This window comes from Oncorhynchus keta, chromosome 5 (assembly GCF_023373465.1).
Source record: "Oncorhynchus keta strain PuntledgeMale-10-30-2019 chromosome 5, Oket_V2, whole genome shotgun sequence".
Classification (NCBI taxonomy): Eukaryota; Metazoa; Chordata; class Actinopteri; order Salmoniformes; family Salmonidae; genus Oncorhynchus; species Oncorhynchus keta.
In genome coordinates, this window is record NC_068425.1 from 7,065,980 (window position 1) to 7,081,970 (window position 15,991).

The 15,991-nt window shown below is 43.2% G+C and overlaps 3 protein-coding genes across 12 annotated transcripts in view; all 3 read left to right on the forward strand.

Annotated features, from left to right (window-relative positions):
• Positions 1–7,596, forward strand: part of LOC118384406 (integrin alpha-3-like) — a 35,183-nt gene extending 27,587 nt beyond the window's left edge. Inside the window, exons 12-26 of the mRNA XM_035770907.2 lie at positions 289–425; positions 611–757; positions 1,027–1,124; positions 1,343–1,511; positions 1,910–1,993; positions 2,112–2,191; positions 2,333–2,410; positions 2,522–2,624; positions 2,715–2,891; positions 3,140–3,262; positions 3,486–3,599; positions 3,716–3,814; positions 4,023–4,148; positions 4,396–4,549; positions 5,058–7,596. Of these exons, the coding sequence (XP_035626800.1) occupies positions 289–425; positions 611–757; positions 1,027–1,124; positions 1,343–1,511; positions 1,910–1,993; positions 2,112–2,191; positions 2,333–2,410; positions 2,522–2,624; positions 2,715–2,891; positions 3,140–3,262; positions 3,486–3,599; positions 3,716–3,814; positions 4,023–4,148; positions 4,396–4,503 (1,643 nt within the window). The 3' untranslated portion in view covers positions 4,504–4,549; positions 5,058–7,596. The remainder of the gene's footprint in view (positions 1–288; positions 426–610; positions 758–1,026; positions 1,125–1,342; positions 1,512–1,909; positions 1,994–2,111; positions 2,192–2,332; positions 2,411–2,521; positions 2,625–2,714; positions 2,892–3,139; positions 3,263–3,485; positions 3,600–3,715; positions 3,815–4,022; positions 4,149–4,395; positions 4,550–5,057) is intronic.
• Positions 7,597–7,775: 179 nt separating this feature from the next.
• LOC118384409 (coiled-coil domain-containing protein 103-like) lies at positions 7,776–14,223 on the forward strand. Of its 10 annotated transcripts, XM_052518614.1 has the most exons (7): positions 8,083–8,246; positions 8,889–9,139; positions 9,242–9,366; positions 9,681–9,772; positions 12,825–12,971; positions 13,163–13,301; positions 13,670–14,223. In XM_052518614.1, the coding sequence occupies exons 4-7, from the start codon at positions 9,765–9,767 to the stop codon at positions 14,213–14,215; spliced, it is 840 nt and encodes a 279-aa protein (XP_052374574.1). In that variant the 5' UTR covers positions 8,083–8,246; positions 8,889–9,139; positions 9,242–9,366; positions 9,681–9,764; the 3' UTR covers positions 14,216–14,223. The 10 variants fall into 10 exon arrangements, with proteins under 10 accessions (XP_035626816.1, XP_035626812.1, XP_052374573.1 ...); XM_052518615.1 differs by lacking the exons at positions 8,083–8,246; positions 8,889–9,139 and adding an exon at positions 8,036–8,053; XM_035770921.2 differs by lacking the exon at positions 8,889–9,139.
• A 319-nt stretch (positions 14,224–14,542) lies between these two features.
• Positions 14,543–15,971, forward strand: LOC118384408 (Ig-like V-type domain-containing protein FAM187A). Its single transcript, XM_035770913.2, has one exon. The coding sequence runs from the start codon at positions 14,543–14,545 to the stop codon at positions 15,836–15,838; it is 1,296 nt and encodes a 431-aa protein (XP_035626806.1). The 3' UTR covers positions 15,839–15,971.
• Positions 15,972–15,991: the final 20 nt, after the last annotated feature.

A 15,991-nucleotide genomic window follows, 5' to 3' on the forward strand; every position in this document is an offset into this window, starting at 1 on the left:
CTTTGTCCCCTTTCCTTTGTAACCAAAATCCTAAATCGAATGACAGATACTTAATATAATTATCTAAATAAATCTTATGTCTGGCGTACAGTATGTACGCAAACACAACTGTTGGTTTCATGTGATTTCAAATGTACACAAAGCCTACTTGCTCTTATTGTTTTTATTCATTGAAGCTACTTTTTTTATTCAAACAATGGGGATAAAATCTGCTAAATGAATGAATAAATAATTTTTATGAAATTCCCTGTAGTATGTATTCTAGCATTTTGTCCCGTGTCCTCTCAGCTGTGAAGTACACTGTGGAAGCCGACCTAACAAGGCACAACCACCGGGTCCGTTTCCAAGACAATGGCCTGGACAGCTACACTGGTTTCTTGTCAATGCCATCTGCCAAATGCAAAACGCTGAGGCTCGGACTAGTGGTAAGGAACTGTCACCGACATAACCTATTGTGACCATGGACTGGCTTTGGTTTTGAATTCATCTCCTCCTCCAGGGTCAAAGCCCTGTATCATTACTGATGATCTGCTTGTTGAGATTTGTTGGATAAATGCTTGAAAATAGCAAAGGGAGTTCCCCTAACCATGTCTCGCTGTCTGTCCTGTAGAGTCCCATCCGAGACAAGGTGGAGCCCGTAGTCTTCTCCCTGAACGTATCCCTCCATGAGGGGCATCCCAAAGCCCGGCAGTCCCTGCAGAACCTGGATGCCTTCCCTGTGCTCAGTGAGGGAAAGGCCAGCCATGTCAAAAAGGAGGTTAGACCTAATGTTTACTCAGTTAATGTTTGATACCAAGGTGCGACTACTCATGATACTGTTTTGAATGTTCCCCTTTACACAGAATCTCCACTATACTATTTGTGTGTGTGCCTCTACAGTTACTGCCCACGCTTTGTACACTGGGGTTTGTTGATAGTGTGTTGATGAAAATAATATTAGTTCCATAGAGAATAAGTATACCTGCTTTCAACTTCTCTCTCTCCCTCCCCTCTTTCTCTATCCCACTCCCTCCCTCACTCCCACAGATTCACTTCCAGAAAGCCTGTGGCCCGGACAATACGTGCCAGAGTAACCTGCAGATGAAGGCAGAGTTTGCCAATGAAGAGCAGACACCTTTTCCCAGGTACAGTCATCAGAGGTCAGGGATCAAAGGTCATGACTAGAGTTATAGGAGGGATAGTTCAAAGTGTCATTAGCTATATGATTGGTGGCTTGAGAGGAACGTAAACCATAGAGGTTGACTTTGAATAATGTAAGTCGTTTTTAGAGTGACCAAGACATCAAATCAAAGAGAAAATGTCATCTTTGTTAACTCTGTTTGTTGTGAATGTCCCTGTACAGCCATGATGGTCACCAGATCCTCCAGTACAGCGCCAGTGTCAAGAAGGTCATGTTGGTCGTGGACGTGAACAACTTCCAGTCGCCAGGGAAACCGGCGGAGGACGCTCACAATGCCATGCTCAACGTCACCATTCCCCCGTCGCTGATCTACTCAGCCTTTCGCTCAAAGGTAAGCCTGCTATGCTGTGCTACACTGGTGTCTCTCTATGGTGTGATAGGGTGAAATTGCCCCTAGGTGCTGATCTTGAGTCATTTTAGCATATTCTCTTCTATTGGTTAACGTTTTGGATTGAGGGTAGGGAAGCTGATCCTAGACCTGTGCCTAGGGGAAACTTCACCTCGGAGCCTCTATTATGGTGCATAACAGAGTTAATTAGCTAGAAGGCTAACAGTTCTATCACTCCCATTGTTTTGCACGCAACGATGCTAATGCTAAGCTACGGGTAAGTAAACAACCACATCTTTTTGCTTCTCTGATTGGTGATTTATAGATACGATTACTTGCCAAGTTGTCCCAAAAATGACTAGTCCCTCTCTCCTCATGAAATGGTTGCCTATGTTCCACAGAGCAACAGCCCAGCCATCAAGTGTTCGGCAGAGGATATGGTTGTACTGTGTGAGCTGGGGAACCCATTCACCAGCAACCAGGTGGTAGGTTCTAGTTTAAACTAGTACTCTCCACTACTTCGTCTGGGCCACAAGTGAGATAGGAACATGGTACCATATATAGGGTTTTAAATGTGGATTTCTACCACGTTCTGTTTTCCAGGATCAGATCCAGATCATCTTTCAGACGTCTGAGATCAGCCTGGACACCAGAGAGATTCGCTCTACGTTGCAGCTTTCTACGTAAATGTCCCTCTCTTCTATGTACACTTCCTACTGCCATTACCTACGTACATCATCCCTCATCACAGCATTGCTTCTGGACTGACCCAGCTACAATCGTCTGTAACATTTAATTGCTTCTCAACCTTTGTCCTCTCTCAGATTGAGTAAACAGAGCAATCTACAACCGCTGCCTCTTGTCATGGCGGTGGAGTATACACTGGATGCGTCTTTTGCACTGTAAGTTATTGGTTTTGAGTCATTTTAAGGGCATGTTTTGATTATAGGTATTAGGTAGCCCCATACTGTATATCACAGGGATCTGATTCAGTGTTACTGCCTCTATTCTAGTGCCCAGTACACAGGTCACACTCACTTCAGTGGGGAGATCATGGGAGAATCGGGCATGAAGACTGCCAGCGACGTCGGAAGTCCTGTGGAGTTCACATTTAAGGTTGTTTTTTTGTTTTTTTTTACCTAGAAAACAATCCTTGCTAGAATCTCTGAAGGTCCTAATTTTTACCTATGATGCCTCTCCTCATAGGTGAATGTTTTTGGGAAGCCACTGGTTAACCTTGGAAACCTGGAGGTGGAGTTTGATTGGCCCTGGGAGGTAGCCAATGGCAAGTGGCTGCTGTACCTGACGGAGATCCAGACCAAAGGGACGTCAGACTCTCACTGTGTGCCTCCTGGAGCCATCGTCAACCCACTCAAACTCATGGTAAACCTGTTGGGAGTATTACCAGGGCTATTTCAGTGGTGTTTTGTTTATTCAGAATCCCAGTAGCTGGTATATTAACATTAATGTGTCCCAATTGTATGGTTTCGGATGGAAATCTCAACTTCAGGTGCACAGTTGGTCATGTTGTTGTCAATATGACACCTAAAAAACAGCATTTTTAAGTTCCAAAATTATAACACTGAGTTATGAGGTCTGTGCCTTTTTGTCTGTTTTCCTTTTCCTCATAGTTACCAGAGAGCAAAGCCAGGAGGAGAAGGAAGCGAGAGGAGGGCTCCACAGAGGAGGTGCACCCCAGAGAACTCCAGGCCTCCCTCAATCTGAAGGGAATTCGCAAAAAGTCCTTTAAACTGGTGAGGCCCGACCCACCATCTTATACATAAGCCTATGACCTGAAGCATTGAATTGTCTCCCTGAGCCAATACCTAGGCGTTTGGCTTAGTGGGCTAATGCTCTCCCCTGGTGAGCAGGAGACCTGGGTTTGAACCCCGTCGGTCACATTATGCACTCAACTGAAATGTGTATTCCCAAATAGTGTACTGGTGCTAACTTCCTTTCAACTGCTGTTGTCTGTAGGACTGTGTCACGGGCACTGCTCACTGTGTGAAATTCATCTGCCCTCTCCGCAACATGAACAACACTGCGACAATCATTGTCAAGGCCAGAGTGTGGAACAGCACCATGATGGAGGTAAAGTCACCAAAGCACAGTGGTCTAGTCTTAATGTGAACTTTCTCCTCAGCTTCATTAGAGTGGCTGGAATGGGTGAAACAATAAAGTCCTGAAAATGTGTTGTGTTTCCATAGGACTACAGGGAAGCGTGGCGGGTGACCGTGAATGGCAAGGCCACACTGAAACTGGTCACAGACAAACCCACCATCAGGATGAACACTGAGAGCACAGAGGTAATGACGCCATACTAGTCATACTGTAACAAAAGCTAGGCGACATCCATACTAATTTAAAGGCCATGATGATTACTGTATGATGATGATGATGATGTTGATACATGATAGAGGAGGAATATACAGAATAATAATTGAGGATACACTTTTACATATAGCCTAAATGCAGACATAGTTAATGTCCTCTGTTTGATATCCCCCTGTGTAGTTCACCCTGAATATAGACCCAGAGCTGGGGGAGGAGGCTACGTACCAGGTCCCCCTGTGGATCATCATCGTGTCTGCTGTCGCTGGCATCCTCCTTCTGGCCTTCATCATCCTCCTTATGTGGAAGGTAACGATCCAGTATATCATTACAATGGTCTGCCAGTTAGGTCCAATTGAACAAATATCCTGCACTGACATTAGCAGCAAGAGGAGAATGGAGATTCGATTTCGCCTCCAACAACAAATCCAAACAAACTGTTAGATGGTACGCGTACCTCGAGACTTCTACTGTCCACTGGTTCAAAAGGTCTACCTTTTTGGATCCACAATGGATCCTGTTTGACTTGTTATTCTGACCGCCTTCCCCTCCTCAGTGTGGCTTCTTCAGGAGGGCCAGCACCAGGGAGATGTACGAGGCCAAGGCCCAGAAAGCTGAGATGAAGACCCAGCCGTCGGAGGTGGAGAGGCTGACTGAGGAGTAGTGAGGCCCCCCTGTGGGCCTCTGGAACAATGCACTGGGTTTCCTCGGTAAAATAATAGTCCTTCCGTCTGTCACTCCTTTCAGCTTCCAACGGCTTTTTGCAGCTTGCAGTGGCTTTCCTTAACTTCAGTCCTCCTCTCTTGCTGTCAAATTATAAATGATTTAATGGTTTCTCTTAATCGAGAGGTTCTATCCACAGGGGAAACAGCATTTCAGAGGCTGTGACTTGTCTGATTGACTTGCATATGTTTATTTAACTCCTTTTCTAACCCTTTCTCCATTGCTAACTATTTAGTCTCTTCTACCTAACCAGCTTTGCCGAGCGTGAGTCTATTGGTTGTGTGGTGATTTGATCATATATTTCACATATCTCATGATACCCGTGTTGACATTAGAAAGCGGTCAAGTATCTAAACAACAGCGGGACTGAGATTGCGTCACAAAATTTATACCGGTGGCCCCAATAGTAGAAATACTTTTCAAAATAACATGATAATACCCAAACGTCTACGCTTTTCAAATATTCACTTTGTGTCGTCTACCATTGTCCCACAGTGTGGCTTTTTCAAGCGGTCCAACCACTTCAAAATGATGCCAATACACCAGGGAGTGAAGATTGGCAAAGAGGAGCGCTACCAGGTAAATGAGGGATTCCTCATCGAGGAGCCAAATCCCAATAAAAGAAAGAAGCACTGGATCACAAACTGGACTGAAATGCAGCATTACTACTGACTGATACCTTCAACACTACCACTACTCTTATTGAGAAGCTCCATCTCAATATGCATTGGCTGGGCGCTATGTCTGGATTTGTGGACATTATTGGGAACAGGACTGATGGTGTTATGACTGCCACATTCCTTATAGTGTACAAGATTGAATGCTCTGGACCGAAATGTTATTTTCAAGAATTGTACTGTTAATGTTAGTTGTTTTGATGTCAACAAGATTATACACTGAGGGTACCAAACATTAAGAACACCTTCCTAATATTAAGTTGCACCCCCCCTTCTGCCCTCAGAACAGCCTCAATTTGTTGGGGCATGGACTCTACAACGTGTCGAAAGTGGTGTTCCACATGGATGCTGGCCCATGTTGACTCCAATGCTTCCCACAGTTGTGTGAAGTTAGCTGGATGTCCTTTGGGTGGTGGGCCATTCTTGGTACACACGGGAAACTGTTGAGCGTGAAAAACCCAGCAGCGTTGCAGTTCTTGACACAAACCAGTGCGCCTGGCACCTACTACCATACCCTGTTCAAAGGCACTGAAATATTATGTCTTGCCCATTCACACTCTGAATGGCACACATACACAATCCATGTCTCAATTGTCTCAAGGCTTAAAAATCCTTCTTTAACCTATCTCCTCCCCTTCACCTACACTCATTGAAGTGGATTTAACAAGTGACATCAATAAGGGATCATAGCTTAAAATTGTATTCACCTGGTCAGTCTATGTCATGGAAAGAGCGGGTATTCTTAATGTTTTGTATACTCAAATGTGCTTTTTTTGTATGTTGATTGTAAAAGACTAATATGAAACAGTTTTAGATTTGCTAAAAGCTCTTTATTTTTTGTCTTACGATTTGATCTTTCCAAATGGAACAGACTGATATTTGCACGTCCTGTCATTTTGTACTGTGGTTTGAATAGAAATGCTTTCAAAACTATTTGAAAACTATGCTTTTAAACTAGTATGTGATTTGTTTACATTAATTTTCTGATGTATTACACTGTTGTTGAGTGATGGATGTAAATGTGCCAATAGAAAGTACAGTATGTTTGATCCCAGTGGCCTAATTCTGAGGAATGGATCAGAGATCGACTGATGAAGTGGTTCACACAGTAGTGTTCCAAGGCACTTACTGCCACTCCTGAACCAAGAAGAAAGGAACATGGAGAAGTTTCAATCACAGAGAATTGTGAGGTCGGGGTCATTTCAAAACGTTCAATGTACATGTATTGTAAACTACAGGTCTAATGGTTTGGTCGTTGTCTGATTGCTTTGTTTGTGTGTATTCTGTAAAATAATATGATCAGTCTAGAAAATAGGAGAGAGTTCTGAAATTATAGTTTTACTCTAACTATCAATGGCATACACCATATTCATTTGGGACTGGGAGCACTGTGCTTGGCTGTTAACTGTATACATGTCTTTGTTAGTATGTGACATAGTGAAATTAGGTATTCCCACATGAAAAAAATACTATAGCATATGTACTATGTTATAAATACTACGGTATTCACTCAAGTGTTTGAGGACTTTACTGTAGTATTCACTGTTGTGTTTACTGTAGTATTTACAGTTAACTATCATATAAATATTGTAGTATATAGCATTTACTGTAGTGTTTTGCAGGCATAACTGTAGTATTTACTATAGTGTTTTTGTTTTATTCTCTTTTACAATGAAGCAGAGGCTTTCTCCTTCAGGAAACCTCCTGGAGCACTACTACATTTTCCATAACCTATTTGTATCTGAATGGATAGTAACCTGTAGGGGCAAAATATATGGTCTATATTTGGCATTTAGGTTTCTCATTTTTTCAGTGGCACAAATTACGATATGGAGGAAGGGAATAGATATTTGCAAATGAAATACTGTAGCATTTACTGTAATTCAAAAAGTGTAGTGTTTTTGCATACATTACTGTAGTATTTTACAGTATACTACAACATTCTATAGTAAGTTCTACACATGATCAAGGGATACTACCGTGTGTAGTATAGTATACTACAGTTTGCTATAATTATAGTGCAAGTACTGTAGTATTATTTAGTAAGTATGTACTGTAGTAATTTATAGTAAATTGTGATGTTTTTTAATGTGGGTTGATTAAAAAAAAGTGAAGTGTGAGCATACAAAGCTCCCTAAAGGACAGCTATTAACAGCTGGTACGTGGTGTGGGAATTGGGGGCCAATTGCCTGAGTGCAGTTTAATGCTATTCTGTTGTCTCTGTTTGTAGTTATTTGTATAGCGTCTCTGATGCTTTTTTCTATGTGTATACTCAACCATTATGGTTCTATTCATTATTGTTTTTTTCTGGTGTCTATTTCTGTACCTCATTTATATTAAAGTATTTTTACATGCTGTATGTTCTTTCTACACTATCATTTATAACACTACAGGTCCCCTGTACACAAAATTGATGTACCGGGGACCTTTATTTTGAAGGCTCAATATACATACATTTCACCGGAAATGATTCCCCAGTCAGAGGTTAAATTACCTCTCAATGTAAACAAGCGAACTGTCGTAAAATTATCTGAGAGTTTATGAATGAAAAGAAAACGGACATTGTTTTGGTGTCATCTGTGCTGTGTGGAAAGTGACCGCGCAGAGGTGACCACACACACACTTTGGAGGCAGGATCAAGTTAGCTAACAACTTGTAGCCAGCCGGAGTTAACCTTTATTTAACTAGGCAAGTCAGTTAAGAATAAATGTGTATTTACAATGACGGCCTACCCCGGCCAAACACGGACGACGCTAGGCCAATTGTGCCCCGCCCATGGGACACCCAATCACGGCCGGATGTGATACAGCCAAGGTAACGTCATAACTCTGTTAGGGTGGGTATAATTTGGAACGTTCCAACAGGAAATCTGTTCTAAAAAAGTAAAGTACAAGGTTGCCAACAAACAACGCATACGAAGTAGCACGATCAACTCACCACGTAGCTTATTCTCAATGTTTGTCTATGGGCTACCAGAGTGAGGACAGACATTTTCGGAATAAACGTGGTGAGTGAAAGATTGAATTATATAGCCCTCTCCCTACCCGGTGTCTTATTTCACCGCTATACAACTCTGTATGCGGTGTTTGTGGACAACCTTGTTATTTACGTTTACGTTTATTTACATTTAAGTTTTTGGAACAGATTCTTGTTGGAACGTTCCACAAATTATACATCTAGGCCTATCTCCCTATTGTAAAAATATAAAAATACACTGTACAAAATGATTTATTCACAGAATTGTTAAAGCTACTGTAGCGTAATAGCTACAGCTAAAGTTAACTAGCTAACTAACTAGTAGACCTGGTATGTCGCGCAACAAGTTCCCTCTGCCGTCTTTAAAAAATACATGTTTTACCCATGTTTAGTGACTAGTTTCAATATACTTTACTTTCGTAACTCACCAAAGTAAAGTTGTTGCTCTATTGCAGGCAAACCTTTCTCTGAATGCGTCAATGACTGTATATGAAGGTATGCATAGTAGACGCCTGGCTCTGGTCCGTGCGCATGCGTTGGATGTACTCGCAGCTTGCAGTGCGTGGACCAGAGTTTGATAACTTACTTGGCTAATCATTTGTAAGACTCTCTAGCCTGAGAACTATGACCACGCGTTGGGCTCATACTAACCACTGGGAGAAACACATTTCAGATCTTTCCTGAAGTTGAAACTGTGCTCTGAGGAAGAGGTGGCGGAATGGCGACAACCACAGTCTGACAAGTGCTGAGGTGCTGAAGAGGAGAAATGTGTCAGTGGATATCATTGACAAAGCTGTTTGAAATATAGGCCACTCTCATCAGCTCTAAACATGATCAAATAGGAGTTGCAAGTGGAGTATGGAGACTACCATGTGCATGCCTCTGTGGACTCTTGCATTTGCCCCAGCTTCAATTCTGCTACAAGTCAGTTGCGTGACACACTTGATCTGCTGATTCATACAGTGTATTTGAATGTTATCACCAGAAATAATTTGTTTAGGTGTGTTCCTCATTTGTCCATTACAGATTATACCACAAGCTTTTCAAAGAAGCATGGGTTGCATCGTATGTATAGAACAAGATTGATGATTTTCACGAGAATCTGGATAACTACAATGAAGAAGAATGTTCACCAGAATGTTATGTTTTCGGTGTGTTCCTCAATAACTGAATAAATCCACAATTACGCAACATTATCCCTGACAGGCAATATAGAAGACTAACAATCTGGTTGTCTGATGGTTGTAATTCTCTCCTACAATAGACTGGCAACGTGTCTGAGGACACTGTTGAAATCGAGTGTGCTCCCGTTTCTGATGTAAACGGCTCCGGTATATCTACAATATCACCACAATATATCTGATATTAAGTGAAGGGCTTCAATTGAAGACTGTATACCTATAACTCATTTGGTAATCTGAACGATGGTTGTAATTCTAATACTATGGTTGTAATGCTCTCCAAGGTACATCTGGAAAACCAGCTGAGGGGGCGACGTTAGAGGAAGACTGGATGGAGATCTTTGAAAACCTCAAAAAGAAGATGAGGGATGATCTTGTGAGTTTCAGGCCTAAAGTAGCATCCTTTATTTCCAGCTTCAAGAAGATGAAAACAGACAGTGAACTCATATGAACTATCAAACTTTGGCAAAACCAACCCTGGACCAACAGCAAAGTTTCGCCAGGGACACGCACGCCCTGCAAAGAGCTCCATAGGAGAGCGTGGACATGGCACATGCTGCTGGAAGAGGAAGGCACCCCATTGAATGTCTGTGTGTGGAATAACACATGGACATAGGGAGTACTACACAAAAAAAGCAAGTCAACATCAGTGGCCCCATGTGCCCATCATCCACCTGCTCACCATCTGTGACCTTCAGTGCACTAGCGCTCTGCCCTCAAACACCCCCCATCTGCCTACCAGCTCTGCCCTCAAACACCCCCCATCTGCCTACCAGCTCTGCCCTCAAACACCCCCATCTGCCTACCAGCTCTGCCCTCAAACACCCCCCATCTGCCTACCAGCTCTAGGTCAACTCTGCCTTGAACAAAACCAGTGGCTATTTCAATGCATTGTGGCCTCTACAACACTAGAACCAGTGGCTATTTCAGTATTGCATTCTTGCCTTTTGGTTTTTACGTTCATTCAATGCAAGACGTTTCTGCAATTGAATATGTTTTGGAAATTGATTCCATGTTGATGGACCATCAGACTTTAAAAAGCTGTTCTTCCAACCCAGTTGTAGATCTACAGGCCTATACTATCACTGAACCAAAACAGTAGTTGTCATGACTTTGCCGAGTCTTAAATATAAAATGCTTATTTATATTTTTTTATATACCGGTGTACACTACCATTCAAAAGTTTGGGGTCATTTAGAAATGTCCTTGTTTTTGAAAGAAAAGCCCCATTTAAAATAACATCAAATTGATCAGAAATGCAGTGTGTAGACATTATGTTATAAATTACAATTTTTATTGTCGATTTTTTAAAATAGAATATCTACATAGGCGTACAGGCCCATTATCAGCAACCATCACTCCTGTGTTCCAATGGCATGTTGTTTTAGGTAATCCAAGTTTATAATTTTAAAAGGTTAATTGATTATTGCGTCTTCCCGAAACATGACCCGCCAAACCGCACTTCTTAACACCCACCCGCCAGCCACACCAATGTATCGGAGGAAACACTGTTCAACTGACTACCGGGTCAGCCTGCAGGCACCAGGCCTGCCACAACGAATCGCTAGAGTGCAGTGAGCTTAGTAAAGCCGCCCCTAATCCGATCACGCCCGGGTTGTGATACAGCCTGGGATCAAACCCGGGTCTGTAGTGACGCCTCTTGCACGGCAATGCAGTGCCTTAGACTACGGCGCAACTCGGGAGGCCTTATATATATATATATATATATATATATATATATATATATTGTGTGTTTGTGGTATGTGGACATTAGGACTTGGTTAGTAAATATACAAATGTAGCATTACAGTAAATGTGTACAGAAAATAAGTCGGCACACCCTAATGTCCTCTACATTAGACATTTATAAACAAGCTCTTATTTAATGTGAAGAAATTATACAACTTTTTGAAAACACCCCAAGCTATTCCTGAGATACTTCCTTAGTAAAAACTATTTTAATTTCAAACTCACAAAAATTGTAATTACACACACACAACTTCGTTTTACCATAAAATGTGGTAATTGTGATTGGCAGCCAATTTGAAGAACCAGTAAGAGAAAGTTAGCAAATTCACACGCCGAAACACGTGATATCATTGAAAAGCCCTGAAACTCTCAAATGTGCAACAGGACTGAACAAAGTTTTTTATTTTTTTTAAAGTATGACGTCAATGATACGGACCAATAAATAATGTTCATTGGTGTGGACAAAAATGAGTTGCTGGGTCTCAGTAAATGAGACATATCGTGGGGAACTTTTATTTTGAAGTTGTGTTACACTGGGCTTTTAAACACGGCTCGTGCAATCCAGTATCCTTGGAAGGTCCCTACCTTAAAACACAGATATAACAAACATATTTGCTATCCTTGCTAAAACCCTAACCTTAAACCCAAATCCTTACCTCATTTTCACATTCAATGGTGTTGAGACGTCCCAACTAGCCTAAATAGTACCTTCCTTACCCAAGTTGTCATGGTGACGACGTGTGTTTGAGGACGGACACGGACTTGCAGCAAGAGCATCAGGCTACAGCACAAACAACATACCAACCACAACGTCCTGATATTAAGATTGTTCATCAAAATAATACTAGCTAGCTAACCTAAAGCTCAGGTAAGTTCACCACCGCGCTATCAATGAAAGAAAATGTAGTTTATAAAGGTTTCTATCTGGCAACACAGTTGGAGTTGATTCTCCAAGCAGTTCTGAGACGTATAGCCAGCCTGAAGACACAACGTGGAATTGGAAAGAATTCATAAACGTGTTTGGATCAGAAACATTTCCTCTCAAGACCTCTTCACGCCAGAATGTTAAATAAAATGTATTTATTTAACTGTGTGCTTGGTCCTTTTGAAGGTAGGGATGTAAGACATTCACAAGAATGTGTAATAACTTTTCAAAGCCCTGGAAAATGAGTGCATTCAAGTTTCTATCACCTGAAGCATGTGCACAATAGGAAAATACATGCATTCATACTTGCCAAGCTCGTGCATGTGTTTAACCACTAAGCAATCACTGGTTGATTCAACCACCGTTTCCACTCCATTAAAATAAAATGACATTCAACCACTGTGCCCAGTGGGTGCAAGGTCCTATGCATGCTTCCGGGGATAGACATCTGAAGTCACTACTGCATTGACAAGTTGATTTAATCATTCTTTCCTGTGGATATTGTCTCACATTCCTACCTGCAAAAAGACCGCACGGACAACCAGTAAAGTAAGTTCAAATATAATTGTATTCAACATTCTGGCTTGTAGAGCTTGTGATAGGACATTTTACAAACAAAGATATGACATTAATCTCAGACTGAACCAGAGGTACAGTATCACAGTCTGATTGTCAGGCAATTCTGAGTACATTGTCTGTGTCACAGAACTAAAAAGAGATTCCATTGGTTCACTGGTCATGTCTTGTCTCACAGGATGGATGATTCTCCTGAGGTTTTAAACTTCTCAGCGCTGGAGCGGGAGTTGCAGTCTGCTGTAGAAGCAGACAAGAAATATCAAAGAGAAAATGATGCAAAGTTCCGTGCTCTACACCAGAAGGTCGGAACGTATGAGGAGTTTAGGTGAGATGGCTAGGTTGATTCTCTTTTCAATGTAACATCCTACACACTTGTTTCACAAATGAATAGACAACATATGTACTATGTTTTTTCATCATAAATGATGTCCCATTAGAATTTAAATGTTGTCTTGAAACAATGAAGTCCAGACAGCAGACAGTTTTATGGTTTGTTTTGACCATCAATCCTCTCAGGGACATAGTCCTGGCATCCCACCTGAAACCACTGGACAGGAAGGATAAAGCTGGAGCTCCTCGCAAACAGCCATGGAATGCTCTCGCCTCCACTGACAAAGGGCAGAACCAGACTAGCTGTGATGGAATAGGCCTAAAGGTTAGACTTCTGCCACCACACACCAACACAAATATCTCTCCATTCTAATATCAGGATTATGTGAGTGGTGCTGCGCCACCTTGTGGACTGGCTGCACCACTATGTCATTTTATTATATTTGAAATGTAATTTAAGGCCATGCACCACACCATAATAGGTTGTTTTTCTTCTTCTCTAGATTGCTGTTAAAAATCCTGGGGATAACCCTGGATATGGAGTCCTAGTTTTATATTAGACTGGATATATTCATAGTATAGGGCAGGGATGTTACCACACAGGCATGTAAAGCATATTAATGCAATCTGATGAACAAACAATCTCATTAAATTAGTAATTGACACACAATTTCTCCTATATGTTATTTTGAGCCTCAGTTGTCCGAGTTCCAGCCCAGGACAGCATCAGAGTTCAGCCGGGACTGGCGCAGGTTCGGCACTGAAAACCCAGAAGATAAATACAGCCTCCTGCTCTCCCTAGGTGGAGAGGGCCTTCGGAACATCTTCAGGGCTGAGGTGGGGTTCGGACTACTGGGGGAATTTCTTGTGTTCCTTTCCAGTGGTCTCCAGCCTGGGGATGAGGCCATGGTGATAGGGATCCTGGAGGGGCTGTCCAAGACCCCCAGGTTTGGCCTCAATGTGTGCCTCCTGAGCCGGGCTGAGAGAGAGGCATGTGGAGAACTGTTTCAGAACCTGAGGAAAGCATCAGCAGCAGGGAATAGCAGTGTCAAAGGAGCCAAAGGGGATGTCATTGTCCATGGAAGTAATGTGGAAGAGATTAAAGAGGCACAAGATGCTGAGCCAGAGACTCTGTTTCCAGGACAGACCAGCGAGGCTGCCGGAAGAAGCAGTGATACTGAAACTTTAAATGGTATAATGCAGTTGTATGGGGTTCAAACGGTCTCTCCTCCTCAGTAAGAAACATTACACAAACCCATATTGGACTTATTGTTTTCAGAAATAACAATGACTGTTACTATACATTGTAGAGCTTTATGTGGTTGCAAAAACTTTAATATTGTTTGTTTGTTCTTTATTCTGGAATGTATAATATGTATAAGTTATATGAAGGACAATGTTCACTACCATGCAATGCAGTGTCAAAGTGAAATGACAATAACTGCCATGGTAACCAGAGAATCTCTTTGTGGATCTCTGAACATTCTAGAATACGTAATGGCCCTTTCATAGCATATCTAGATAGACTAAGAATAACTTGAAGAGGACAACGATGGGGCGAGGGACATGATGATCCCTTTAAAACACATGTCCCTGTTGCTACTCCTCCTCCAGACCCTCTCTTTCTCCCTACTGTCTACCTATGAGGCCCCTGAAGACAAGGAGGACATTTTTGCCAGTAGGGCCTGTCCTGCCTTCCTTGTGTTTGACAATGCTGCCTATTTGGTTGACATGACCGTGGAGCTGCCCTGTCACTGTAAGCCTGAGGAGGCCCACTCTGTGGTATGGTACTACCAGAAAAAGCTGGGCAGCCCGGACACCAGGGCCCTCACTGACTTCCAGGGCACCTCTGTGGTGGACTCATCCAAAGTGGGCCGGGGAGGGGACCTCCGGAGTAGGTTCTCTATCCGCCTCTTCAGCCTGCTCATCTTTAGGGCCCAGGAGGAAGACTCGGGCCACTACCTCTGTGGGACGACCAAGGGGGACTTCTTCTATGGTTATGACGTGGACGTCCAAGAGGCTCACAGGGTGTCCTTTCCCTGGAGTCGTGCCCAGAGACGGGGGAGAGCAGCAGCAGTGGCGGCGAGGGCAGCTTCGAGATCCAACCAGGATCTTCCACTCTACCAAGTGTTCACCAGCTTCTGGCCGTGGTCCGTGTGCGACCGCTGTGGCGTGCGGGGTGAGCAGACCCGCGTAGGACTCTGCTACGTGAAGAGCGACTACCTCCACGTGCGCTACAGGTGGACATCTCAGACGGTGGCCTCTTGCGGCTCCTCCGCTGTACCCCAAAGGTTTGGCCTCACCCAGACCAACCACCAGGGGGCAGAGCTGGGGGTGCGGAGCTGCCAGGTCCCCTGCCCCCCCAAGTCCATCCCCCAGCCAGAACACCAGGCCCTGCTGGAGTTCCTGGGCTACAACGAGCCAGCAGCTCATGGGGTCCCTGTCTACTACCACAACCACCCAGTGGACACCCCACTCATCCTCTCCTGCCCTGGAGCCAAACCTCAGCACGCGGTAGCCTGGGACCAAGGCTCTAGGCCTCTGTATCGCTCCCAGTACATGGAGGGTCTGAACGTGACCTTCCGTCTGTTCATAGACACAGGCCACCACCTGCACTTCAGCCCAGCAACACAGGACGACAGAGGGTCCTACTACTGCTGGATCCAGGGGAAGAGGGCTGCTGAGATCAGGCTGGGGGTTTACTACCGTCTGGGCCGCAAGCGTCTGCTCTCTGACCCTGAGTCGCTCTATGCCCTGAGGATTATTCTCCTCTGCTATGGAGGGATGACTGGGGCATTTGTTTTGATAGTGCTGTTGAAGTATACATGGCGCACAGTAAGACCAAAAGTAGTCAAATACTAGAAATCTGCTTGCCACTTGATGAGATTTCTTTTTGAGTTATTTTGAACAAATCATTTTGTGAAATGTTTGGTTGTCTTTACATCCAATTTGTCTAAATCTTAGCTAAAGAAATAAAGTGTGTTAATAAAGTGTGCTCATGATGTAGGAATGTGT

Bases quoted from the DNA above. Each gene is read 5' to 3' on its own strand.
- LOC118384409 (XM_035770919.2), top strand. From the start codon at position 7,947: ATGTGTATTTACAATGACGGCCTACCCCGGCCAAACACGGACGACGCT. The intron at 8,054-12,824 runs GTAACGTCATAA...CTTGTCTCACAG, and splicing joins CCGGATGTGATACAGCCAAG to GATGGATGATTCTCCTGAGG. The intron at 12,972-13,162 runs GTGAGATGGCTA...CAATCCTCTCAG, and splicing joins GGAACGTATGAGGAGTTTAG to GGACATAGTCCTGGCATCCC.
- LOC118384408 (XM_035770913.2), top strand. From the start codon at position 14,543: ATGATGATCCCTTTAAAACACATGTCCCTGTTGCTACTCCTCCTCCAG.